Genomic DNA, 25,926 nt, shown 5'->3' with positions numbered 1-25,926 from the left:
TTCAGCCACAGCTGGAATAGAAAATCCCATGCTCACTAACAGCTTCCTCAACAAGTACCCACCTCACCTCTCTGCTTTTCTGCCTCAAGGCTTTTCTCTCCCAGCAAAGCCTGCAAAGCAAGGAAGTGAAGGGGAGTTGACACTCCCCAGAAAACCCTCAACCAATGGCAGACCGGATAGATGTCCCAGCTTCTCATCACTTGTACAGACGAGCCTAGGGGTGCTCTGGATGTCTCAGTGGAGCCAATCCTATAACCTAGAGCAGCACCTCAATCACATGCCCTGGCACTCCTCCACAGTCACCGCCCCATCCTCTATTGCTATTCCTTGGATCACCTCCAAATAAATACCTGTTCCAAAGACCTTGTCCACAGTTCTGCTTTTATAGGAACTCACCCTTGGGCAATCCTTCTCTAACTTCTCAACCACATGTGACATGGCTGATCATTGCAACAGAGTCTCACTTGGTTCCTAGGATGGAACTCCCCAGTTTTGTCTCTCACCTAACTGCTCCTTTTCATTTTGTGCCAGGCCTCTTCCCTGAGCCCTGGGTCCTTGGCCACTTCTTTTCCTCACCTCTGCTCACTCCTCAGGGGACATGAGCCAGTATCACAGCTTTAAGTATCACTCAAACGCTGCTGACTCTCAAGTGTCTGTATGGAGAGCAGGTCTTTTCCCTGGACTCCAAACTCAGGCATCTGACGACCAACTCAGTGCTCATTAGGATGTTTATGAGAATCTCAGACTTGAAAAAAAAAAAAAAAAAAAGAGTTCCCTTCATGGCTCAGTGGAACCGAATCTGACTAGTATCCATGAGGACGCAGGTTTGATCCCCGGTGTCGCTCAGTGGGTTAAGGATCTGGCATTGCTGTGAACTGTGGTGTAGGTCGAACACACTGCTTGGATCTGGTGTTGATGTGGCTGTGGTGTAGGCTGGCGGCTATAGCTTGATTCAACCCCTGGCCTGACAACCTCCACATGCCACAGGTAAGGCTCTAAAAAGACAAAAAAAAAAAAAAAAAAAAAAAAAAAAAAAAAAAAGAGAGAGAGAGACAGAGAGAATCTCAGACTTGATGTTTCCAAAACCAGCTTCAAGATCCCTGTCCTCTGCTACCCCTCCCTGCCTAAACCTGCTCCTTCCATCACCTTCCCTCTGCATTACTGTGAGTCCTCCCCTTCAGTTGTTCAGCCCAAAATCCTTTGGCTGATCCCAGGTCTCTCTCTTTGTCTCATACCCCATGTTCAGTCAATTAGTGAGTCCTGTCAGTTCTGTCTCAAAGGAGTATATGTCACATAGGAGGGGTGTGTGTGTGTGTGTCTTCAAATTCTGACTAGCTCTCCCACTTCCCCTGAATGAAGCTACCATCACCTGTGGCCTGCATTCTACCTAACTGGTGTTACCCTTCACCCATCTTTCATCAATTTTCAAAAAAGCAGTCACATTAAGACAGTTTAAAATGTGTGTTAGATCACATTGTGTCTGTTATCAAAATCCTCCACAGCTTCCAATCCCACTCAGAGGAAATCACACCAGCTCTCAGGATAGGCCACGTGGCCCTCCGGCACAGCCCCCCTTCACTTCCTCCTGCTCTGCCCTCACTCACCTGTTCCACAGGTACACTGTCCTCCTCACCACTCTGACCTATATCAGGCACATTCCTGGCTCTTCCTTTTCCTATCCTTGGAGGACTTTAGGGATAATCTTTGAATGGGAAGATATAAAAATCATGTGTTAATCTGATATGTGAGTTGTGAGGGGCTGGTCCAGCCGTGTTGGTTTCAGAGGTATTCAAACCTCTCAGGTTTATTGCAAAAGCACTGGATCCCCATTCACAGGATCTGCTGGATTCTATTCCAAAAACACTAACAAGTATTACTTGATAATAATAACAACATAATCACCACTGTAGTCTTATGGCAAATGATTTTGCAGAATATTTTTAATTGCTTACTAATTGTCTGATGACACATATCTGTAGTTCCCTCCAAAATCATAGTTCAATTAATCCACCAATGGGAAGATTAGCTTGATGCTTTACCTAGGAAATGACCATGGATCCAGACAGCACTGAATAAAGTCTGCCAGTGCAAACATGGCCCCTACCTGGGTCACCTCTTGACCTCAAGGCTTCAAGGATTTTGTGATCGGCGGTTAATGAATTATAAAAAGAGAAAAGCTTTCTGGACACCAAGCTAAGAATCAATAAATTTATCTAGGTCCTTTCAGAAGGAGAAGAATATTTATTCAATCAGGCACTTCTTCAAATAACCTAACCTCCTCCATTTCTGATAAAAGCAAGTGCAATGAGAGGAAGATCTAAGAAAGAGTCTCTAACCTCAGAAGCGAGGTGCTAGCTAGAATTATCCCTACGCAGAGACAGACAGAATTTAGCTCTGAAGTCCTTTCTATATACAAGGAAGGTGGCAATGAGGTGGTATTTGCTGAGAAGAGCATGGCTATAAAACACGTTGGGGAAAAAAAAAGAAAAAGCAACAGTTTGATAAATCTTAGGTAAACTCCAAAATAAATCAGTTGTTCTCTATACTTGAGTTTCCTCATTTGCAAAATGCAGGCTTTCCACTGCAGATTAAAAGTGGACCCTGAATATCACAACAGAGATAGCCTCTAAAAGGCCCTGTGCCAGGGGGTCCAAAAAGAGTTCAATTAATTCTTCTGTTTTTTTGTGGGTTTTTTTTTTTTTTTTTTTTTGCTCCCTAGGGCCATACCAGCGGCACATGGAGGTTCCCAGGCTAGGGGTCCAGTCAGAGCTACAGCTGCCACAGCCACAGCTGCAGCAACACCAGATCTGAGCTGCGTCTGTGACCTACACCACAGCTCACGGCAACGTCAGATCCTTAACCCACTGAGTGAGGCCAGGGATCAAACCCACAACCTCATGGTTCCTAGTCGGATTCGTTTCTGCTGCGCCAAGTGGGAACTCCTCTTCTGTCTTTAAAACTGTGTTTGTTTGGGACAAGTACAGAACAATGAAAAGTCAAGCTCTACACATTAAATCATCAGTAATGCAACAGGCAATAAAACCCTGTGTGTATGGTGTCAATGTGACTCAAAAAAAAAAAAAAAGCCCTAATTAACTTTATGTCAAGTAAAAAGATGTCTTATAGTTTCAAATAATCCTCAGAGCAACTGTCATCAAATAATCCTTCAGAGCAACAGCCAGTTCAGCCCCTTAACTGTATCATGGAGTCAAAAATAAAGCATAATGTTGGCCATAAGAGTAATGAGAAGGTCAGTTTTGCAAATTATCACCAACATGTACGAGGGTGAACTGAAGAAAGAGGCACTTCTCATTACAACCAAAGCAAGAGATTTTTGTCAATCAAATCTGATGTATAGAACACCAAAGGGAATAAACCGGAGAGAATCCCTTTCTTCAAAAATGCTTACAATCTAGGTACTGAATTTTTCCTAGAACAATTCGGGGAAAAGTGTTTTTTTTTTTCATTGTAAAGATAATCAGTTAAAATTAAAGCGTTTCAAGTAATCAGACTCAGATATTCCATAAGACTTTGATATGAACACTGCTAATCAGGGAAAGCCCCCATGACGTCTATGACATGCTATTGAATTCGAGAGCAATGATGCAAGATTGAGTCATTCCGTTTTCCTAGCTGGGGAGCTGCCAAGCATCACCTGGGATGGAAACAAGCCTGGGATATGGCTGGAAGCATCCCGACATAGCGACTGCTAAGAGTGGGTTCCCTGTGATTTAACCTGGATTGCAGGTGGGTCCTTACAAAAGGATCCTGGATTTTTCTGGGAGGCCTGAGCGCCATCGCCAGAGAGGCAGAGGAGAGCTCTGGCTACTTGCTGCACGGGCTACGATCCACCCCATTCCAGGACATTCTCAAGTCAATGTGGCCCCTAGTCCCCAAAACTGTGCCAAATGATAGTACTGCAGGGTTAACCTAACCCCACCTCCTCATCTCAGTGGGTGACAGCCCACTAATAATCCTTCGTTTGTCTCAGTTCCCCTTCCATTCGCTTCCCCCAAGCCTTTAAACGCATTCACATCTCCTCTTACATCTCTTAGAGGAATGTTAAGCTGCCTTTATCAGCTCCTTACCTTCTCCTAAAAGTTGCTTTTTCTTTTCCCTTTTTTGGCCTCCCTGCAGCACACAGAGGAGTTCCCAGGCCGGGGATCGGATCTGAGCTGCAGTTGTGACTTACGCTATAGCTGTGGCAACACCTGCTCCTTAAGCCACTGTGCGGGGCCGGGGATCAAACCTGTGTCCCTGCACTCTTCTTCCCCTCCCTTCATCCAGTTCCTCTGCCCCAGCTGCAGGGGCCTTCACACCATCAGCTAAACTGCCTCCCAAGTCAAATTTGTGGCCCTTTGAAGATTTTTTTGCTGGCTCCCTGCCCTGTATGATGTGACAAATGCCTGCCTTTACCTCTGTGACATTTTCTCCCCAGCTCTGCTCTGGACTCTGGCTCCCCTTTCCTGGCCTCATCTGGGATGTGCTTGTCACCCACTGTTGTCACAGCTGTCCCCCTCAAGCTCTGGACTTTCTGCTTTTCCTTCCTCTATTCATTCTCACCAATGATCTTATTCACTCTGAGCCTTCCCATCTACAATACCAACTCTTTCCCCAGTTCCAGGTACACATTGCCTACACAATAGCCTACATTGCCTCCCCTTCCAGAAGTTCCAAGTGTACCTTAAATGTGTCCCCAAATAACTAATTATCTTGGCCTCCAAATGTGCTTTTTTCTCTTTTTTTTTTTAAAAAAAATGAGAGCTATTTTTATTTTTTAATTTTTTTATAGCCACACCTGCAGCATATGGAAGTTCCCAGGTTAGGGGTCAAATTGGAGCAGCTGCCCATCTAGACCACAGCCACAGCACCGCAGAATCCCATATGCATCTGTGACCATTGCAGCTCACAGCAATGTCGGATCCTTAACCCACTAAGGAGGGGACAGGGATTGAACCCACATCCTCAGGGACACTATGTCAGGTTCTTATTCTGAGCCACAATGGAAACTCCAACAATGAGCTTCATTGAACCAGCTGCCTAGCCTTGAAAACCCTATAATCTTTTTTGTCTCCTTTACCTGCCACATCTAAGATCCATAAGCCATGGATTCTATCTCCAAATTGTCTATTACATCTGTGTATTCACCACACACTGCTGGGCTCAGCCCCCGAAAACCTCTTGCATGGCTTAGTCAGACAACAGCTAACTCATCTCCCCTTCCCCTGCCCGGCTCGCCGTCTCCCCCCCACTCCTTACCTGATTACCTTTCACAGGGCTCCATCCCAGGTTAATTACAGTTTCTCAAACAGGAGTGGAAAAGGCATAAGTGCAGTCAGCCCAGAGGGACTGGCTCATCTCCCTAAGTAAGCCTGTGGGGATCGAATGCAATAGTTGATGGACTGCAACGTGTTGGGCTAAAAGGTAAATTGAATCTCTCTTAGTCAATGAGCTGCTCTGGGATTAGGCTCCAGTCCAGCTCACCTGTACTCACACCCCCTATAAATCCCCCATGCCCATCCCCCACCACCCCTGCACTCTCCCACTTGTGCTCCTGCAGCCCCACTGCTCAGAGGTACAGCAACTCCCTTTGTCTGCTTTGCAGGCCCAGCTAAAATGTCACCTCCTGCCATAATTCTCCCAGTAGTGGAGCTACTGTCATTTTTATCCTCCAGCACTCCCACACAGCTCTGAGCCTGCCCTTCTCCCAGGCTCCATACCCATTTCCATTATGGAATGATTGTGAGGTCATCTTTACACTGCGGGAGTCCAGTAAGTGCTTGGCCTCTGGCAGAAACTCAATAAACAAATATCTTTGCAGCAGTGAGGGTTGACTCAAGTGAAGAGATGATTTTGCCCTGCAGTGGCCTTGGGCCTGTTGCCTACACCAGACACAGCGGAGCTGGATGATTTAGTGTGGTATCCATTTGTGCTTTCTTTGCAGTGACTGCTATTGGCACTTTTCCACCCCCTCTCTAGAAGGTCCACAACTGTCTGCTGGGAGTTCTGGACTCCTCGGCCAGGGTCACAGGAGACTAAAATGGTTGTGTACACTGCTGGATCATGAATGGAAGTTGCAAGGTAACCACAAAATTTCCCATCCAGACAGCGGTTTGCAGAAGAGAGTTGATGCCAAAGGGAAAGGAATGAATTCGAGGGACTGTACTCTGTCAGAAACTCATGCCCTATTTCCACTGTGCCTGGGTGGGTGGTGGTGGTGGGGGAGGGTTACCCCAGAAAGCCAATGTGTGGATGGACACACGCATTGTCTCCCAGAGTGGCTAATGGTATGAACAGCTGGGAGCAGCCTGCCTAGCTTCTGTCGATGTCTTTGGCTTTAGCATACCCAACTGCACAACTATCATGACAGAGCCAACTGTGGACATCCAAAAGCTGTGGCCCTGCATTAGCTTGGGATTCTTATAAGATGCCTTGGAAAAGGAGTTCCCATCATGGATCAGTGGTTAATGGACACGACTAGTATCCCCTGGCCTTCTTCAGTGGGTTAAAGACCCAGTGTTGCCAGTGAGCTGTGGCATAGGTCTCGGATGCAGCTCAGATCCTGCATTGCTATGGCTGTGGAGTGGGCCAGTGGCTACAGATCCCATTCAACCCCTAGCCTGGGAACCTCCATATGCCACAGGCACAGCCCTTAAAAAAGACAAAAAAAAAATCCCCTGGAATGGGCAAAGTTACTTCAGTAATGTCAGAGATTGGATTTTCCCTCCAAGGGGCCACTGATTCAATGTAATTTAGAAATAAAAGAACGCGACATAATGTTGTGATCTAAAACTGATACCTACTACACAATGCTCATTCAAATGCCCATAAAAATTACAGAATCCCTCAGTGCATCCTTGAAACAGCTTTGGGACATAACACTGGCCCATTCTTACTTTGAACACACATTATTGCTATTTCGCAGGCAATGACATTCCTTGCACATATCTATCTGCTTAAAAGTATTATAAAGTCTTCTTTTAACATATGCTGTGACATGTCTCTTTAAATCATACTTGGTTCGCAGAGCCAAAGGCAGACATAATTCAGGATGGCCAATTCCAGCTTTGCAAGATACTGGGATCCAGGAAGGACACCGACATCTGGAGAAGAGCAGTTCTCAGGAATGGCCACAAGGTGGCAGAGTGGCTCTGTACAGCAGAAGCCTATCCTCAGCATGGAACAGTTCTGTAATGCCAGGAGACACTAAAAGAGGACAGCTGGAAAGCCTGTTCCTAGAGGACTTCTCTTCTGAGGAATTTATCCTCACATTATTAATACCCCTGTTTTATAGAGGGTGGGCCTCCATAAGGCTTCATGAGGCCTGAGCAGCTTTCAAATCCTGAGCCCCCTGTCTAAGGATCAGCCTCTCCCACTGGCACAGGAACAGTACCTGTGACCAGATCTGGCCGTGCCTGCTGACACAAAGTTACCATTCAACAGAGGTCTAACTTGAAGCCCCCTCGATCCTGAGGCCCTGATCAAACCTCCCAAGAGGAAGAAAGGAAAGACAAGCTAAATGAGTGGCAAACATTTCAGCAAAGCAGGCTCAGCTGCCTCGGCGGCAGGACACTGGCCTTTCAGTTACGGGAGCCCACAGTCTTCAAACCACTTCCCCAACTCCCATCAGTGTGAGTTAGTGTCCGTTCTGCAGGAAAGTTTGGAAAATCCATAGATGCAGCCAGAAAATTGCTGTGAGCTCATGAGAGAAAATAAAGACCTAACTGGATGTTAATTTGAGGCTACAAGGGAACTTACTCAAAGAAACTTAGAAGATGCTAATGAAAGAAATGAGGACAGAGATAAATAAATGGAATACATGTTAGTTGTGGCTGAGAGCACAAACAGGCTTGTTCCCTAGCACTCTCACCTGGTTTTGTAAGCTGCCCACTACTCTTAGAGTAGCTGAGTGGGCTCTATTGTCTGCAGTAAAAACCCTGGTTATGGAGTTCCCGTCGTGGCACAGTGGTTGACGAATCCGACTAGGAACTATGAGGTTGTGGGTTCGATCCCTGGCCTCACTCAGTGGGTTAAGGATCCGGCATTGCCGTGAGCTGTGGTGTAGGTTGCAGACGCGGCTCTGGCGTAGGCTGGTGGCTACAGCTCCGATTAGACCCCTAGCCTGGGAACCTCCATATGCCACAGAAGCAGCCCTAGAAATGGTAAAAAGACCAAAAAAAAAAAAAAAAAAAAAAAAACCAAACCTCTGGTTATTACAGAAGACAGGGAAACACATGGAATTGCTAAATCACTCTGCAGGGAAAAAAAGATAATCAGAGGAAGAAAAGGGGGAAAATGAGAACTCAAAGGAATGGCTAAAGTATTTTGGAGTAGGCATATCCAAGATTCAAAGCCACTTGTGTTACTTCTATCACCCCAAACCATCCATCCATCTTCAACATTCAAACGTCTTTCAAGTGAATGAACTGCATGTGTTTATGTGCATTAAGGAAAATGGATTCGGTTCCTCCTCTGTGTCAGTGAAGCGTAGACAGCAGAGCATCCACCAGCAGTAAGACTGCAGCAAGCAAGAGGCACTTTGAAGCAGGAAGGAGGAGCTGGATGAGACTGTGATAAATCAGCCCCCAGGAATTCGACTTCTGTGATTTGTATGAAGGAGGACGTGGGAGCAAAGAGCCTGAGTTGATCTCCTAGTTCCACAAGGACAAGCTGCTTCTTGCCCAGCTGTTCTCAAACTTGGCTATATCAGAACAATCTGGAAGGCTGATTCCAACAACGCTGAGCTCTGCAGGTTTATCACTCGGGAGGTCTGAGGGAAGGTCTGATAACTGACATGTTTAACAAGTTTGATGTGATGTCAGTGCTGCTGTTCCAGTGACCATACCTTGTAAACCACTGTTTCAGACCCCACTAAGAAGGTGTCCCTAAGCTGGGTCATAGGATACACTGAGAGAGACAGGATACATGTCCCTGAGCCAGGTGGAGAATAGCTTTGTTAGGTTATCTACCATCTGCATCTGGGTTTTGTAGGAAAGTTTTGTTACATTGTGTTATCGATGCACTGCTGACAAGCATACAAATTGGCACGATCTCCCTGAAGAGAAATTTGGCAACATCAAAATATCAAATGAGTACATCCTTTGACTCAGCAGTTCCACATGCAGAAGTAAATCATAAGATAGTATAAAAAGATAATTTATGGCAGTATTTTTCCCTTTTTTTCTTTTCTTTTTACAGCCACACCTGCAACATATGGAGATTCCCAGGCTAGGGACTGAAAGGGAGCTGCAGCCACGGCAGCGTGGGATCCAAGCCACATCTGCAACCTATACAACAGTTCACAGCAATGCTGGATCCTTAACCTGCTGAGCAAGGCCAGGGATGGAACTTGCATCCTCACAGAGACTATATTGGGTTCTTAACCCGCTGACCCACAACAGGAACTCCCATGGCAATATTTTTCTTTCACTTGTCCATGAAAAGCTGGTTGACCAAAAATAAACATTAAACACTCACCATCCCTGAGACAACGTTCACAATGTAATACTTAGTGAAAAGACAGCTTAATATAGTGCCTCTTAACTATATTTTGTGCCATTCAAAGTTCCAGTCTACTAACTGATTTTTAACATCCGTGAATATAAATCAACATGCTGCCTCCTTCACTGAAAATCTTTTGTCATAGCTAATAAGGTAATAATTCTCTTAATCTCAGTATTATCCCATGCTTAACAGGGATAAAAACTGGGATTTATAAAAGGCATGCTTCCTTAAGGCCTTAATGAAACTAGAACAAGTTTTTTGAAAACAGAAAGATACGACCAAACACATGTTCAGTTTTACAGGGAGGCTGGGCTACATGGCCTCCTATGTTAATACAGCCAACATCATACACCTTTTTCAAATAATGGGTAACTGGAATACAGCAATGGGTTTAATAGTTCCAAAAGAGAAAAAAGCAGGGCACCAAGTAGTATTTATATGCCCATAACTGGAAATATGGGTTTATGCATGGTTATCTACACCAAATGAGATTCAGGACTCCCCGCCATGTGGTGTACAAAACTGAAGTGGCTGCATCCCTCCCACCACAGACACATGAAAGCTCCAGATTAAACATAACCAGTAAGCTAGACTTAATTCCACACATGCACTCCAAAGAACAAATATCCCCCAGGTTTCAAAAATCAAACAAACGCAAAGCCAAAGCCTCAGCAATCCACTGGGGTTTTGGTCTCAGATTGGGGATGATGACCCCACACAAGGATGAAGAACAGGCACTGAAACTCCATCCAGAACTTCCTGCCAAAAAGCAGCCCAGGACACCTTGAGAAACACTCTTCTGAGGAAAAAAAAAAAAATACGGCTATACAGAGCCTGCTTCTTAGCCCAAAGAATGGGCCAACATATTGCTGAGTACCCCAGACCTTGAGTTTAAAAAAAATCACCCACGAAAAATGGGAATTCTAAGCTCACACAAGGTGTGGGGTCTACTTTTTTTTCTCCATGCCTAAGAACACAGATGTGTTCCTAATATAAAAAGTGATCCAAGACCACTGAAATCCCTAGGGCTCCAGTAAACACAACAGGAAAATCTTTATCCTTAGCAACTCTTTCACAGGGCTTACAGGAAACTCTCACTAAAGATAAACTACCAAAATTAAATATCACAGACCACATGAGGAAACGAATCACCACGAGAGTGAATCAGCAGGCGCCAAAATTGACACACCAAGAAGCACAGACAATAGACTACAAAAGAATCTTGTTTTTAAATAACTTAGAAGCCATAATGCAGGAATAAGATATTACAGGAAAAAAATAGATTTTTTTAAGTAACCAAATAAGAATTTTACAAATGAAAACTATTATCACTGGAATGAAAAAATGCTCATTAGGTTAGACAGCACACTAGATCTAAGTTTAAGACAACCGCTGAAGTGGAAAACCAATCTGAGGAAATTAAGAGATGGGGAAAGGGAGGAAGAAAAGAGAAAGAATATGACTGAATGAGTGGTTAACAATACAAAACAGAAAGAAAAACTTCAACAAAAGTCAGTCTAATAAGGTCTAAAAAAAAAAAAAAAGTGGGGGCAGATAGAAGTGATGCTTACAGGAGATAAAGCTGGAGTCCCCATCGTGGCTCAGAGGAAACAAATCTGACTAGCATACATGAAGATGTAGGTTCAATCCCTGGCCTCGCTCAGTGGGTTAAGGATCCAGCATTGCTGTGAGCTATAGTGTAGGTCGCAAATGAAGCTTGGATCTGGTGTTGCTGCGGCTGTGGCACAGTCTGGCAGCTAGAGCTCTGATTTGACCCCCAGCCTGGGAACCTCCATATGCTATGGGGGCTGCCCTAAAAAGAGAGAGAGAGATAAAGCTCCAAGAAAAACTGCTCTCTGTGTCTCAGAGTTTCTCAACCCAGACTATTGACATTTGGGGCCAGGAAATGCCTGTTGTCAGGGGCCTGTTTTCTATTTAGCAGCATCCCTGGCCTCTACCCACTAGGTGTCAGTAACAACCTTCCCGTCGTGAGACCAAAAAAATGCCCTCAGACACAGTCAGATAGCACCTGAGGGGCCTATCTTCCCAAGTGAGAAAGGCTCTCTCTAGCCAAAGGACCTGAAAGAGAATAGCCTAGAGGACAGAGCCTTTTTGAATATGTCTTTTGGAATATGCCTCGCCTACTCTAGGCAAACACCCTGAAAGAACCGCCTCCCTTCACCTCCTCCCCAAGGCCAAGGGGACTTTCAGGGTGTTTGCCTAGAGTAGGCGAGGCATATTCCAAAAGACATATTCAAAAAGGCTCTGTCCTCTAGGCTATTCTCTTTCAGGTCCTTTGGCTAGAGAGAGCCTTTCTCAGTTGTTCCACACTAGCTGAGCAGAGGCAGCCCACATCCCCTTCCAACCAGGCACTGCAAGGATGGGGGCAGGTCAAGCCCCATGGTTCATCAGTAAGGAACTCCAAGACACCTTTTTAAGAAAATAATCTCACTCTCCCTTATATTCCCTTTATACAGATGGATTGTATCAAATAAAAACAGAAATGCTTGCTTGGGGTTCTAATTCAATTTATAAAGACCAGAATAGTCTTGTTCTTGATTACAAGCAGCCAGTGACTCTGGTTACAGCTCTTTTACTGTAGAATAGCTTTCGGGTGAAACATAACAACCAAAAATCAAAGTGTTCTGAGTTTCAAGAAAGAGACATGGAATCCAAATCAATACTTTCCATTAGGCAAACCTCTTGAGAAAAGTGTCATTCTCTAAGCTCCATGAGTCAATAATTTTAAAGCAAGAACTCAACCAGCAGTTGGTCATGACACAGAACCACGCTGTCAGGTAGTCAGACACTGTCCAGTTTCCAGGTAACCTTCACCCTCTTACTAAGTCAAAAAAACAATGATTTGAAATGTATAAAATCATTTGAAAGAGCATACAATACAAGTAGGTAAAGGCTTAAACTTTAAATAACCTCTTCTCATGAAATGCCTCACACACTAGCGGAAGCCTTAATAAAATCCGTTGGCCCCTGTGAGAGAACAGTGTCTCTTGTTTTTCTCACTCTGTGTTCTTCAACTCTAAACCCAAATTTCACAGCTTTGTCCAGACTTCTTTTCATTTTTAACCCCCCTTTGAGTATTTCAATTTTTATAGATTTGTAATAGCTTTCATAAAATGAATTCACAAAGCCTGCAGCCTTCTGCTTATTCAAGGCTCCCTGCAGCAGCATCTCATTCAGACTCAACTTCCCCAGTCAGAGCTCAAAGGCCAAAGCTTACCCTTCTCTGCTCCCCTCCCACCACCCTCCTGCCTACAGCACATCGGCTCTGGTGGGATGGAGGAATACAAATTCTTTTCTGAGCAAGGCAATTATCATTTCAGATTTGTGCCATCCCCACATTATCTAAAATTTTAAAGAGGAATGTGATATTCCAAACAAACATGCAGTTGACAATGTAGATACAAAAGTTTCAAGGGAGTACAGCAGCAGAATCTCAGACGGTCCTCAACCATCCCCACCTCCAAGTATTTACACCCTTCTTTAATCTCCTCATCTTTTTTTTTTGCTTTTTAGGGCCACACTTGGGGCATATGGACATTCCCAGGCTAGCAAACGAAATGGAGCTGTAGCTGCCAGCCTATGCCACAGCCACACCAGATCTGAGCCGTGTCTATGACCTACACCACAGCTCACAGCAACACAATATCCCTGACCCACTGAGCGAGGCCAGGGATCAAACCCACATCCTCAGAGAGACAACACCAGGTTCTTAACCCACTGAGCCACAATGGGAACTCCTAATCCCTTCCTTTTGAGCTTAGACAGAATCTATAATTTGATTCTAATAGAACACAGCAGAGATTTTAATACCTGTCTTGCTGGGAGGCTCTGTGCACTGCCAGCTTTGATGAACTGGTCATACTGGGGAGGCTCACGTGTTAAGGAACTAAGAATGGCCCCCAGCAAGAGCCAGTCAGTCATCTCATAAGCCTGAGTCTCGTCAGGGTCTGAGTCTGGCCCCACCACCTGAGCTTGAAAGGGGCTCCTTCCCCAGTTAAGCCTCAGCCCTTCCTTCAGATGAGAACCCATGTGCTTGACACCTTATCTGCAGCCTTGAAGACTTCTGACTTCCAGAAGCCCTGCCTGGATTCCTGACCTACAGAGCTGTGAGAAGAAAACTATGTGTTGTTTTGAGCCACTGAGTTTGTTGTAATTTGTTCCTCAGAAACAGATAGCAAACACAGGGAGAGCACAAAGAAAAAAATGACATACATAGCTATAATTATGATGGTAATTATCAGCACTGAAATCTAACAGTTGATTTTATGCAAATAGACCTGTTAGAGAAAACCACTGCCATGCACCTAAAAAGCCTAAGGAAAGGTTGGTAGGGGCTAGGGTTGACGTCCATCTCCTCCCAGGAGGGAGGGAGGGGAGGACTGATTGAAGGCTACCTAGCTTCTCAGGGCTCTGCAAACCTGACATTGACAGAGCCAATGTGTCTCAGCCAAAACACAAAGGAATAGTGAAACCAAAGGAAAACATTAATTGGTAGATGAAATTGGAGCATGAGCTGGGAAGCAGAGAAATCTGGACCTTGGAGATGGGCAGGTGGAAGGATTTCCCAGGGCAGGAGCATGAAACAGAGAAAGGCTACTCTCAGAACCCGGATAGCCAAGGTCAGAGCCAGCTAGAGACAGCGGGCAGATAAGGTCATCATACAGGGACATTACTAGAAGATTAAGCCTTTTTAAAGTTCAATAATAGGACTACTAGCAATTTCCCCAGGCTTCTCATCATCATTAGACAGGCTGTTATCAGACTTCAGAGCCAGGAAGGTATCAAACTCTGAGGACACCCTGGAGCAACATCCACAGTGCTACACCCATCAGTCACAACCACAGGAGGAGCAAGCCACAAAGCTCAGAGGGACCACTGATTGCCGAGGAGTAGAGAGCATCCCCAGAATCCTCCTGCATCTTCAAAGAGGCAATTGTCAGAGCCCCTCTAAGAGCCCAGCCCTGAAAGCTCCCAGGTTGTTAAATGCCTTGTGTGGTCACGTGCACCACAAGCCCATGCCACACTCACACATGTGCAAAAGATGAGCATCAGAGAAGAACACATCATGATTAACACTTCTATTTAAAATCTGCACCTTTGGGTAATTTCTCCTAGAGTCTCTTCCCTGAAGTCTTATGTTTCTAAACAGATAATCTGGTCCTCATTTTTTATTCTTCACAAGGAAAAATGCAATCAATGACTGGGAACCCCATTTCTGAAGGTCAGATTGTACTTATAACATAAGGTACGTATTGTGGGAAGGAGGCTATAGGGCTCAAGGAGACAAACAATTATTTAATGGCTACTGTGTGCACAATCTCAGTTAATCCTTGCCACCCCTCAGAGTGGAATAAGACAAAGCCTCCAGGAAGTTCAACAACTTCCCCAAGGTTACTCATCCAGTGAGAGGCAGGGCCAGAGCTCAAAATGTGGGCATCTCTGAAATCCAGCCTGTGCTTTCTTCCATTATCCCATACTGAGTTCATCAATCTGTTGTAATTTCTATTGAGCTAAATCAATTGAAAATCTAATTTTGGAGTTCCCATCGTGGTGCAGCAGAAATGAATCTGACTAGGAACCATGAGGTTGCAGGTTCAATCCCTGCCCTTGCTCAGTGGGTTAAGGATCCGGCAATGCCGTGAGCTGTTGTGTAGGTCGCAGACGCAGCTCGGATCCCGAGTTGCTGTGGCACTGGCCTAGGCTGGCAGCTATAGCTCCGATCATACCCCTGGCCTGGGAACCTCCATATGCCACGGGTGCAGATCTAAAAAGGAGAAAAAACAAAAAAAAAATTAGAAGAAAAATCTAATTTTGATTGGTAATAGATTCTGGTTAAAATAGTATGCAAATACACTCGTATGGAAGCCAGGGAAGTCTTTGCATAGGGTAGATAAAATCATAATATGTCTCAACCTTTGCTCCACTGTAAGTCAAACTACAAAATGTGACTTAGTGCATTTCCAAAATTAAAATACTCAAAAATATTATTCTTTGGCAATAAGAAAATTGAACATAAAGGGACGGTATCTACACACAAATTTAAACTGCCTAGAATCAGTGGGGCATAGTCCCCCAATGGAAGGATAACAGGTGCACATAAGGATTTCACTGGCAATATGTGTACAAATACCTTCCTAATTTATTGGGAAGAGCTGCCAATCAGTTTTACTATCATTTTAACATATAGATCATCAGTGTTAAATGGCATAACGGGCATGTTTTTACCAATCCATAATGCTAAATAATAGTAATTAATTCCTAAATGTTATCCTAATGACCTAAAAGAACAAATGTCATTCAAGTCTACCCACACTCAGGAGGTTCACTTCTCCCAAGAGATCTGGCCCATTTCTATTATGAAACATGAGAAAGCTCAGTCAAGCAAAAAGCTTCATTGGGCCTACTAAACCAAAGGTACCAAGCTAAAATTACAGCTTATGGAATTCTACTCAAGTAGTATGAGATTAGTCTGACTTTCAGAATGTTCCATCGGGATAACAGTGAACAAGAAAATAGGTACTGAATACTGTCTCCATATCCACTTGTATGTTTTCTTCGGGAATTTAATTCTTGGTTTAAAAACAGGAGGAGGAGTCAGGAAAACAAAACCAGAATAAGCAGCTTCTCAGACTCTTTCTTCTACACCATTTATAATTACCGAGGCTTCCTCAGCTTTTCAAACTCAGAACAAATGCACAACCCATACATGGCAACTCCGTGTGTTTCTCAGAACTCTGGTTACCATCCTGCAACACTAACGACTTCTCAATGCTGTCATCTCTTATTGAAGAATTGCTACTTTTCTTAAATGCAATAGAAGCATGGGGATTATGGGAGGGAAGAGTATGCACAGAGGCACACTGAACATCAATGGTTAAAATAACATAATGTCTTGGAATTGCTTTCAAAATAGCACCTCAAAAAATGTGTGTTTGGGGGAGGGTGGTAAATGCAGTAAGATTGGCCAAATGCTGACAATTTTTCAAGCTGGTTTACCTGAGTCATGGGGTTCATCACACTCCTCTCTCCTCTTTCATATGTACATGAAATTCTCCATAACAAAAAGTTTTTGAGCATTATCATCTCAAACTGGAATTAAGAGTCCAGAATTAAGAGTCTTTCAAGGAGTTCCCATCATGGTGCAGCAGAAACAAATCTGACTGGGAACCATGAGGTTGAGGGTTCGATCCCTGGCCTCGCTCAGTGGGTTAAGGATCAGGTGTTGCCATGAGCTCAGCTTGGATTGCAGACTTAGCTTGGATCCTGTGTTGCTGTGGCTGTGGTGTAGGCTGACAGCTGTAGCTCCGATTGGACCCCTAGCCTGGGAACTTCCATATGCCACGGGTGTGGCCCTAAAAAACCAAAAAAAAAAAAAAAAAAAAAAAAAAAAAGTCTTTCAATATTATTTCTTTCAGACAGCAGACCACAGGGCCTAGAATTACAGATCAGCATCCCAGTGCTGTCATTTCGAATTTATAGAAGAATTGCAAGATTAGTAGAAAGAACTCCTAGATTCACCAAATGTTAAGATTTGGCACATTGTATCTCCTTTCTTGTATAACACACATCTACACACACATGCACACAAATACACAAACGTTTTTCTCCTAAACCATCTGAGATTTAGTTGCAGACACCATGTCTCCTTACCTCTAAGGACTCCAATTTCACCGAGGAGACATTCTCTTCTAAACTGCATAAAAACATCCTATTTAGGGGATTTTAAATTGATACAAGGCTATTATCCAACATATAATCCACGTTCAAATTTCACCAATTATCCCCATACTGTCCTCTGTAGCATTTTTTTCCCTGATTTGGGTCTGATCCAAAACCATCTATTGCATTTATTTGTCTCTTTAGTCTCCTTCAATCTGGAACAGTGCCTCGGGCATCCTTCATGACACTGACTTTTGAGAAATGTCTCCAAATTCGGGTTTGTCTGATATTTCCTCCTGATTAGAACCACGTTATGCATTTGCGTCACAAGCGGCCCTGTATCCTCGGTGCTTCAAATCAGAAAACACAGGATACCAGTTTGCCCCATTACTAGTTATGTTAACCTTGATGGTTTGGTTAAGATAGTGAAGCCACTGTAAAATTACCATTTCTCCTTTGCATTAGTAAGTAATCTATGGGGAAATTCTCCAAGAATGTAAATATCCTGGCCTTCAAGTTTTCACACAACAGTTTAGCATCCATGATGATTCCTATATGAATCAGGTGCTACTATGATGTAGTAGTCATTTTCTAACTCTCTTTGTCTATATTTTTAGTTGGCATCATTTGGAAGCTTTTTAATAATTATTACAATAGACACAATTTTACTGAAGAATTTGAGTCCTGAAAAAGGACTCAAAACTTAAAGTCAGGCGATGTTCAGAGTTCCTGTTGTGGCTCAGGGAAAACGAATCTTACCAGCACCCGTGAGCACCTAGGTTCGATCCCTGGCCTCAATCAGTGGGTTAAGGATCCAGAGTTGCCCTGAACTGTGGTGTAGGTTGCTATCTTGTGTTGCTGTGGCTTGTATCTTGTGTTGCTGTGGCTGTGGTGTAGGCCAGTGGCTACAGCTCTGATTGGACCCCTAGCCTGGGACCTCCATGTGCCACAGGTGTGGCCCTAAAAAGATAAAAAAAAAAAAAAATCAATTTTCTCTTAAATTCTAAACATCCTAAGTCCTCAACATCTTGAGTGACTGTTTGGCAGAGGTTCCTAATCTTTACCTTCTTAGGGCCTCAAGTTGATTTTCCCTTCCCTGTTCTCGCTCCCTTCTCTCCTCCAGGATTAAGCACAGAGTGGAAACTGTTGATGGGATAAGTAGGATGGGGAAGCAGGAAATTGCAGGCTGCTAACCAGGGAGCATCGGGAGGCATGGCCTGTGGGGTAGCAGCAATCAGTCTGTGGATGGATCCGGCCAAAATCAAATAAGAGCGACCAGTACACCAGGAGCAACGAGATGGAGACCAGATGTTTCCGTGATGAAGCCAAATATTCATCTACAACAGTCCCAAAGACCCATAATGGCCCAAGATTTACAAGACATACCATAGTTACCTGTTTCCAACACTGCCCAAATATGCCTGGCTCTTCCAGAAATTATGCTTATCAATAGGCTACAGTGACTTCAACAATAAAGACTCATAAGAAGTATTAATAATGCAGCAAATGACAAAAACGGAAGAAATCACCTGGAATACCTGTTAATGAGAAAATCGAGCAACGGGTCAAATATCTACTAAGAATTACCACTTGATATCATAACCAGGCTGCCAACAGGGTGGTTTTGGGTTTTTTCCCAATTGCTTCAACCTTTTAAAGATCTTACAAAGTTGAATTATCCAAGTAAAAATATGAGTAGCCCAAGCAGAATGTAAACACCTCAGAGATCCTTGCCACTTCACTGTAACTCACTGAAAACCAAGGTGAGGCTCAGATTCCCCACTCTTCCTCTGGTATCTGCCTCAAACAGCAGGATGTCCACACAGAAGGATATTTTCTTTCTACTTGTTATATTCTTTTTGGTGAACATTATAAGTTGCCAGGCAAATATTTTTTAAAATCTCTGTATTTTATCTACATTTACATACCACATTCATAAAGAAGGTCCTTCTGGATTCTTTCCAGAAATGACTGGAGAGGATTCAGGTTTTGCTGAGCTTTAGAACAAATTTTTGTCTCAAGGGGAAATTTCTTGGGGTATAAAAATAGAGAAAGCAGTCAGCTATAGCCCTCAGGCAACACCGCCTGGGCTTGATACATGTTTGTGAGGCCATGTACTTGCCAAGCAATGACAGCACTGAAGAAGTGACTGTCATTCTCTGCATGTACTGTCTCTCACCTGTCATTCCCATACCTAAAGAGAAGGACAGGGAGCAGGGTGGCTTCAGCATCACCTGGAGCTTGATAGAAACATAAATTCTCAGGCTACAAGCCAGATTTACTGAATCACAGACCCCGGGAATAGAGATTTTCAGGGAATTTTTCATTTCCCTAGTAGGGACACATAGTAAGCCTCTCACACTATTTTGGTTTTTTTGTTTGTTTGGTTTTTGGTTTTTCGGCCCACGCCTAAGGCATGTGGAAATTTCCAGGCCAGGGATCAAACCCACACGCCACAGCAGCAGCCTGAGCTGCTGCAGTGTAGTGCCAGATCCTTACCCCACTGCACCACAAGGGAACTCCTCTCACATTACTTTGCATAGGAACAAAGATGAACTAATTATCCTCTATGCTTTGGAAACCTTTCAGAGTTTCAGCCTCATGCCAGTTGAAAATGAACATAATTAGGAACACCTAAAAATCAGTTGAAGAGTTTGAGCTGGTTGAATTTCATTACAACGTTTTCTTTTTCTTTTTCTTTTCTTTTTTTTTTTTTTTTTTTTTTTTTTGGTCTTTTTGTCCTTTTTTTTAGGGCTGCAACCGAGGCACACAGAGTTTCCTAGGCTTGGGGTATGATGGGAGCTTTAGCTGTCAGCCTATGCCAGTGCCACAGCAACGCAGGATGAGAGCCTCGTCTGCGACCTGCACCACAGCTCAAGGCAACACCAGATCCTTAACCCACTGAGCAAGGCCAGGGATAGAACCCTCAATCTCATGGTTCCTAGGTGGATCCATTTCCTCTGGGCCCTGAAGGGAACTCCACAATTTTTTCCATAAACAAACAAAACCAATGGGCTAAAGTTTGATTTTTCAGTAGAGCTGAAAATACCATGTAAGGATGTAGAAGAAACATTTTTCTAAATAAATTGGGTAGAGCATGGCCAATTGTTTCTCTCGGATACCAAATGTATCATATCTTAAATATAAGAAAATGAATAATGGAACACTGTCCCAGTGCTTTTGTAAGATGAAAAAAAAATTGCCTATAGATACTTCAAGCCCCTATGCCTTTGTTTTTCTTTTCTTTTTTTTTTTAATTTTATTGGAGAATAGTTGCTTTACAATGTTGTGTTGGTTTCAGGCATACAGTGAAGTGATTCAGCTATTTATTTTCATTCTTTTTCAGATTCTTTCCCCATATAGGTTATTATAGAATATTGACTGGAGTTCCTTGTGCTGTATAGTAGGTCCTTGCTGTTATCTGTCTTAGAGTTGTGTGTATATGTTAATCCCAAACTCCTAATTTATCCCTCCCCCCTTGCCTTTGTTTTTCTTAAGAAATATAAGGCCAATTATAATTATTTTCCTCTTTGTTGAGTCTTATTTTAATAAAAGCTGAAATCCATAATTTATTTTCCTCGACAGAAAAAAAGAGAGAGCATGAGGTAAAGTTTTTAAAAATGAGCAGAGAAAAAGAGAGGCTTGGCCTAGATGAGCCAAATCTATTATAAACACCTCTTCTCAAATTTTTCATTGAAAAAGGGGGAGAGGATGTTGGTATCTTCATCCATATAAACTGATGGCAAAGAGAAAGGGCAACCGCCCTGCAATAACAGCCAACTCTGTGTTTATCCCAGTGCAGGAGATGTGACAGCTTGTCCTGACTTTAAAGATAAAGCAACTGAAGACATCTGCCATGGTCCCACAGAAGTGAATTTGAAAGATTGAAAATACAGGTGTGTTTGGCTACAAAACCCAAGCTCTCTGAACTATAGCAAAGCTGGGTTCTTTGCGGGGATGGTAGTTTAAGAGAAAAAGAATAATAAATTACTGCAGAAATTTTGACCCCATCTTTGTCCCTTCTCACCTCTCAAAAATGCCTACTAAAGGGCCTCTCTAGCCAGTATACCATTCACTCACTCATCAAGTCCCTCACATGCGCCAGGTCTGTGCTGCTCAGACATAACACCTCCTACAAGGTAGGTGTGCAGCAGGTGTGACCAGTGGTTTTACTCTTACCTCCCTTTGAGGTTCCATTAACACGTATCCAGCTTCCCATACACGTAACTTAACCAGCCTTCATAGACGTGACTCCATTTCCCAAAGGACTGAGCCAAGAAAGCAGTGGTGCCAAGATGCCAAAAGAAGGCCAACCCGGCGCCTTCCAACATGTCCATTCAGTAGTTTTAACCTGACACGTCCGTCCACATACTCATCTCGTCACCGTCCACGGTGACCAGCCACTGTCTTGGCCGCTGGGAACATGTCCCGGGAGGGGCCCCGGGGCGGCCCAGTAGTCAAGCCACCTTTATGCCCAGAAGTCGAGCTTGCAAACCCAACCCAGAAGCCGAGTTGAACCTTGAACTCAGCGCGAAAAGCTCGCGGTGCCTGGGTGGCTTAACTCCCTGAAGGCCGGCCCTGGACCCGGGGACACCCCCCCACCCCGCGAAGGGCTTCGATGGCAGGCCCCGAGGCATCGCGCGTCCCCTCCACCCCAGCGCCCGCCGTCCTTCTGCCACATCCCTCGCGGACCGGCGGCCAGAGCCACCTGCGCCTCCCCAGTCCTGCCGGGTAACACAAGGTGATGGGCAGAGGGATTAGTGGGCACCGGGCCGCGGCTCCCGCAAGCCTGGCACAAAGGCGGGCGTCGGGAAGAGGAAAACTTCCCGCACCTGGGTCCCGCGGCCTCCCGCTCCGGGCCTCCGCCGCCGGAGGGCACTTACTGTCGGTCGCCATGGTCCGGCGGAGGGCTGCCGGGCTGCCGCCGGCGCCTGGGATACCGGCGCCCAACCGGGCCGGCGCGCTCCTCGCCAGGCCCCGCGCGCTCGGGGGCCGCGCCGCGCACAGCCCCTCCCGCCGCGCGCCCCCGCAGCGCCGCCGCCACTGGCCCAGCTGCCCTGCCCACGCTGCGAGCGCCCAGCCCCGCGGGCAGAGCGGCCCAAGACCCCGCGCCCCGCGGCTGACCCTCTCCTCTCCGCCCCTCCCGTAGACCGTGAATGCAGCCGCTGGGAAAAACGCTCTTGGCCACGCTCCTTTTCCACTCTCTTCTGTGCTACGTCCCTGTTTTTGTCTCACCTTTTCCAGGGTCCTCATCCCTGCTTCGACCTTCGTGCCTGCGGTTTGGGACCTAGAGTCGGTGGGTCCCAGCCGCTGGAAGGAGCAAAGCAGGAAGAGTTGAGAGTGGGAGGTGACGCTCAGCCAGGTGCAGGACATTAATCTCCAGGCGCCAAGAGAACTCCTGGGAAAACTGCCCAACAGCATCCTGGTAGCTTCCAGCGGTCTTGTGCTCGCTGGTGTTTGGTCTCCGATGTGAAACGAGTGTCTGACACACAGTAGGGTCTCAGTAAATATCTGTTGAGGTGAGGATGGATGGCTATATAACAGAGGCCCATGGGTATATATGAATGATTGAATAAATGTCCAACTAACTGGATGCGGGGGCATGAGTAACTGATTGACAACGGAGCCAAACCCAGCTTTACAGCTGACTGTGAGTGGACTCTTGAGTAAGCAGATGAGCCTAAAGGAGTGAGCCAGTGAATGAATTCCGCGCCTCACAGGCCCTTCCTGATTCAGGAGGGCTCTGAGCTGAAACCACCCGTGAGAGTTGTATTTATGGTCTTGAAGTCCAGGATCCTATTTCTGATGGACTCTCGGTATGTGAGATCCCCATATCCATTATGTAAAGAATCAAATAACTCAAACATAAAGCATAGGACAGCGATTTCCTTCTTATAGACATATCTGTTTGATGCATTTGGGGAAGCACCCTCAGCACCATCAGTAGGGATCCTCCCATCCCCGGGCTAGGCTTAAGAAGACACTGGAGTAAGGAGAGGCAGACCAGGAAGCAAGCAGGGGACAGGCCAGACATCCTCTCTGATCACTGTGGAGTACAGATGAGGGAGACACTGATATTCTGCTTGGCCTCCATCCACATCCAGAGCCAGGATATCTGCAGTGGGGTGAGGAGCATTGTGTTGTGTTTGATTCTGTGTGTTTCACACAGGTGATTCTGAAGCATGCTTCTACTTAACCATATTTGACTTTCATACCATCCATCTGCGGTCAGCTCGAAAGCAAAAAGGGAAATAGATTAGATGGAGAACAGTAGTAAAAAGAGGATTCAAGGTGAACCCGGAGTTTTGACCCTGTGGGAGGTTCACAAATCAGGAGTTTAAGCTGGTTTGAGGAGGAAGATGGTGATTTGGGCCTGGACTCATTTGAAAGGTCGATAGAACATTTGTAAGGTTGCTTAATTTTTTTTTGCTTTGTTTTTTAGGGCTGCACCTTCGGCATATGGAGGTTCCCAGACTAGTGGTCAAATCGGAGTTACAGCTGCCAGGCTACGCCACAGCCACAGCAACACCAGATCCAAGCCACATCTGTGACCTACACCACAGCTCACGGCAACACTTGATCCTTAACCCGAGCAAGGATAGGATTGAACCTACATCCTCATAGATCCTAGTCGGGTTCATTAACCACTGAGCCACAAAGGGAACACCAGCTTCTTTATTCATTAATTCAACCTACTTGTCTCATTCAGAAAGGAAAAATCATAAAGTACAGGTTTAATAATCATTTTCTGAAGGACTGATCAGTTTGAAAGCATGTTTATTAACCTGGAGCCAGATGTCAGATGACAAGGGGTTAAGTAATAAGTACATCTTCCAAGCGGAGCAGCCCTCGGTGTAGATAATTCTCTCCAAAAGTTTGGCGGTACAGGGAATGAGAAATTGAGAAAGCGAGCAGGGGTGAAGTGAGACTGGTTTTTTGGTTTTATTTTTTAAGATAGAGGACTATTTGGAAGGAAATATATTTCTGTCCATATATTCAAATATATGTAAAAGGAATAAGTTCACTCTTAAGTTAACTTACTGGCCCAAGTCTGTATTCCACCTATTGTGAGGAAGCTTGATTTACGTCAGTTGGGAGTGAAGTCCATCAATTCAGAGGCAATTCAGAGGCTTCCCTCCCCACTTTTCATGGAGGTTGTATCCATGTTTGGAGGAAAGTTTTGGATAGCGTCGCAGATGTGAAAAGGTATCTGAGAATCAACAATACTTCAATAAAACTTTCAAAAATGAAAAAAAAAAAAAAAAAAGGGACGTCTGGCCCTCAGGTACCACCTCCTCCCTGTGAGGGACCATTTGTCTGGATTTCAGAGCTCATCAGATCTCCCTGATCCGGAACATGCCCCAGTTATCCGTCCATGACTGTGGCAGCCACTGCTTGGTCCTCTCACCCACACCCAAAGCCTCTCTGGGTTGGTCTTTTTCTCCTTGAATTTCCCCATTGATCTTGAGGGGAAGGAGGGCCAGGTGGCCATGCCATTCTGGGTAAACATGTAAATCTGGGCAGGAGCCTGAGGCCTTTTCTCACCCCATCATTCCTTTGTCATCTTTCTCTTCCTGTGGTGATCGAGAAGCACCCCTCACGGCTTGCCAACAAACCAGATGTTAAGTATGATGTCAGACAGAGGACCCCTTAAGTTCCCAATCCACCTGGAAGTTCTACTGGTCACCCACTGGTCCTGTCTTTTCTCTAAGAAAATGAAAGGAATGAATGAAGGATGTTTTCAATTACATACAACTGCATAAGGGTGGCTTCAATAGTAGGAACATAGGATTATCTCACAGAACAAGGAATGCAAGGTGGGTGGTCCTAAGGTTAGTTTAGCATCTCAGGAATGTCACTGGAAACTCAGACTGCTCCCATCTTCCTACTCTGCCATTGTCAGGCTTTTGGCAGCAGCTCCCCTTCATGATCACAAGGAGATACAAGCTCAGACGCTCACATGATACCTTTCCAAAGGAGGGGGGAGGGGTACCCTTCTCATCTCTCTCTCTCTGCCATCAGTGATGGCAATCTTTGTACAAGATCCCTCCATCAACTCTAGTTGTAATGGGAGTTCCCATTGTGGCTCATCGGAAATGAATCTGACCAGTATCCATGAGGATGCAGGTTCAATCCCTGGCCTTGCTCAGTGGGTTAAGGATCTGGCATTGCTGTGGCTCTGGAGTAGGCCCGCAGCTGTAGCTACAATTCAACCCCTGACCTGGGAAGCTCCATATGCCTTGGGTGCAACCCTAAAAAAGCAAAAAAAAAAAAAAAACCAAACAAACAAACTCTAGCTGTAAAAAATGGAGACTGGGGAAGCACATGTTATTTTCAGCTTCCATGACACGAGGTGGGTTCCACCAGCGAGGAAGAATGGGGTAGGAAAGGACTGTCCACACCTGCCCTTGTCTTCTCACACCCTCAGCAGAATCCCACCTAAGTGCCCTCTTAGATGACCCTGCTCTCTCTGTGGCCAAGAAAAATCTGTCTCCTAAAGGGCTGGAAAAATGACTGTTAAAACATCCTATATTCTTGTAAATCTGTGCCTTGTACATGGACCTTAGCTTTGGAAATTCAAAAGCTAAGATTTTGGCCCCTTTGGTTCTGTACACAACCTAGGCCACAGATGCCAAGGTCTAATTAGAGATAGGGAAATCCACAAGGTACATGAAGTTACATAAAAGGAGTGAAAACTACCTAAGCCCCTTTCAAACTGGGATTCCATTCCACATCCAAGGG

General features: G+C 44.9%; 1 protein-coding gene across 2 annotated transcripts in view; it reads right to left on the bottom strand.

Annotated features, from left to right (window-relative positions):
* Positions 1–22,164, bottom strand: part of SYT16 (synaptotagmin 16) — a 323,819-nt gene extending 301,655 nt beyond the window's left edge. The window contains exon 1 of one of the 2 annotated variants that reach the window (XM_021062549.1): positions 22,068–22,164. In XM_021062549.1, coding sequence (XP_020918208.1) covers positions 22,068–22,080 — 13 coding nt within the window. In that variant the 5' untranslated portion in view covers positions 22,081–22,164. The remainder of the gene's footprint in view (positions 1–22,067) is intronic. The other variant, XM_021062553.1, reaches the window with a different exon arrangement.

This window comes from Sus scrofa, chromosome 1 (genome assembly GCF_000003025.6).
Source record: "Sus scrofa isolate TJ Tabasco breed Duroc chromosome 1, Sscrofa11.1, whole genome shotgun sequence".
Classification (NCBI taxonomy): Eukaryota; Metazoa; Chordata; class Mammalia; order Artiodactyla; family Suidae; genus Sus; species Sus scrofa.
The sequence above is the reverse complement of the archived record's forward strand: the minus strand, read 5'-3'. Positions and strand labels throughout refer to the sequence as shown.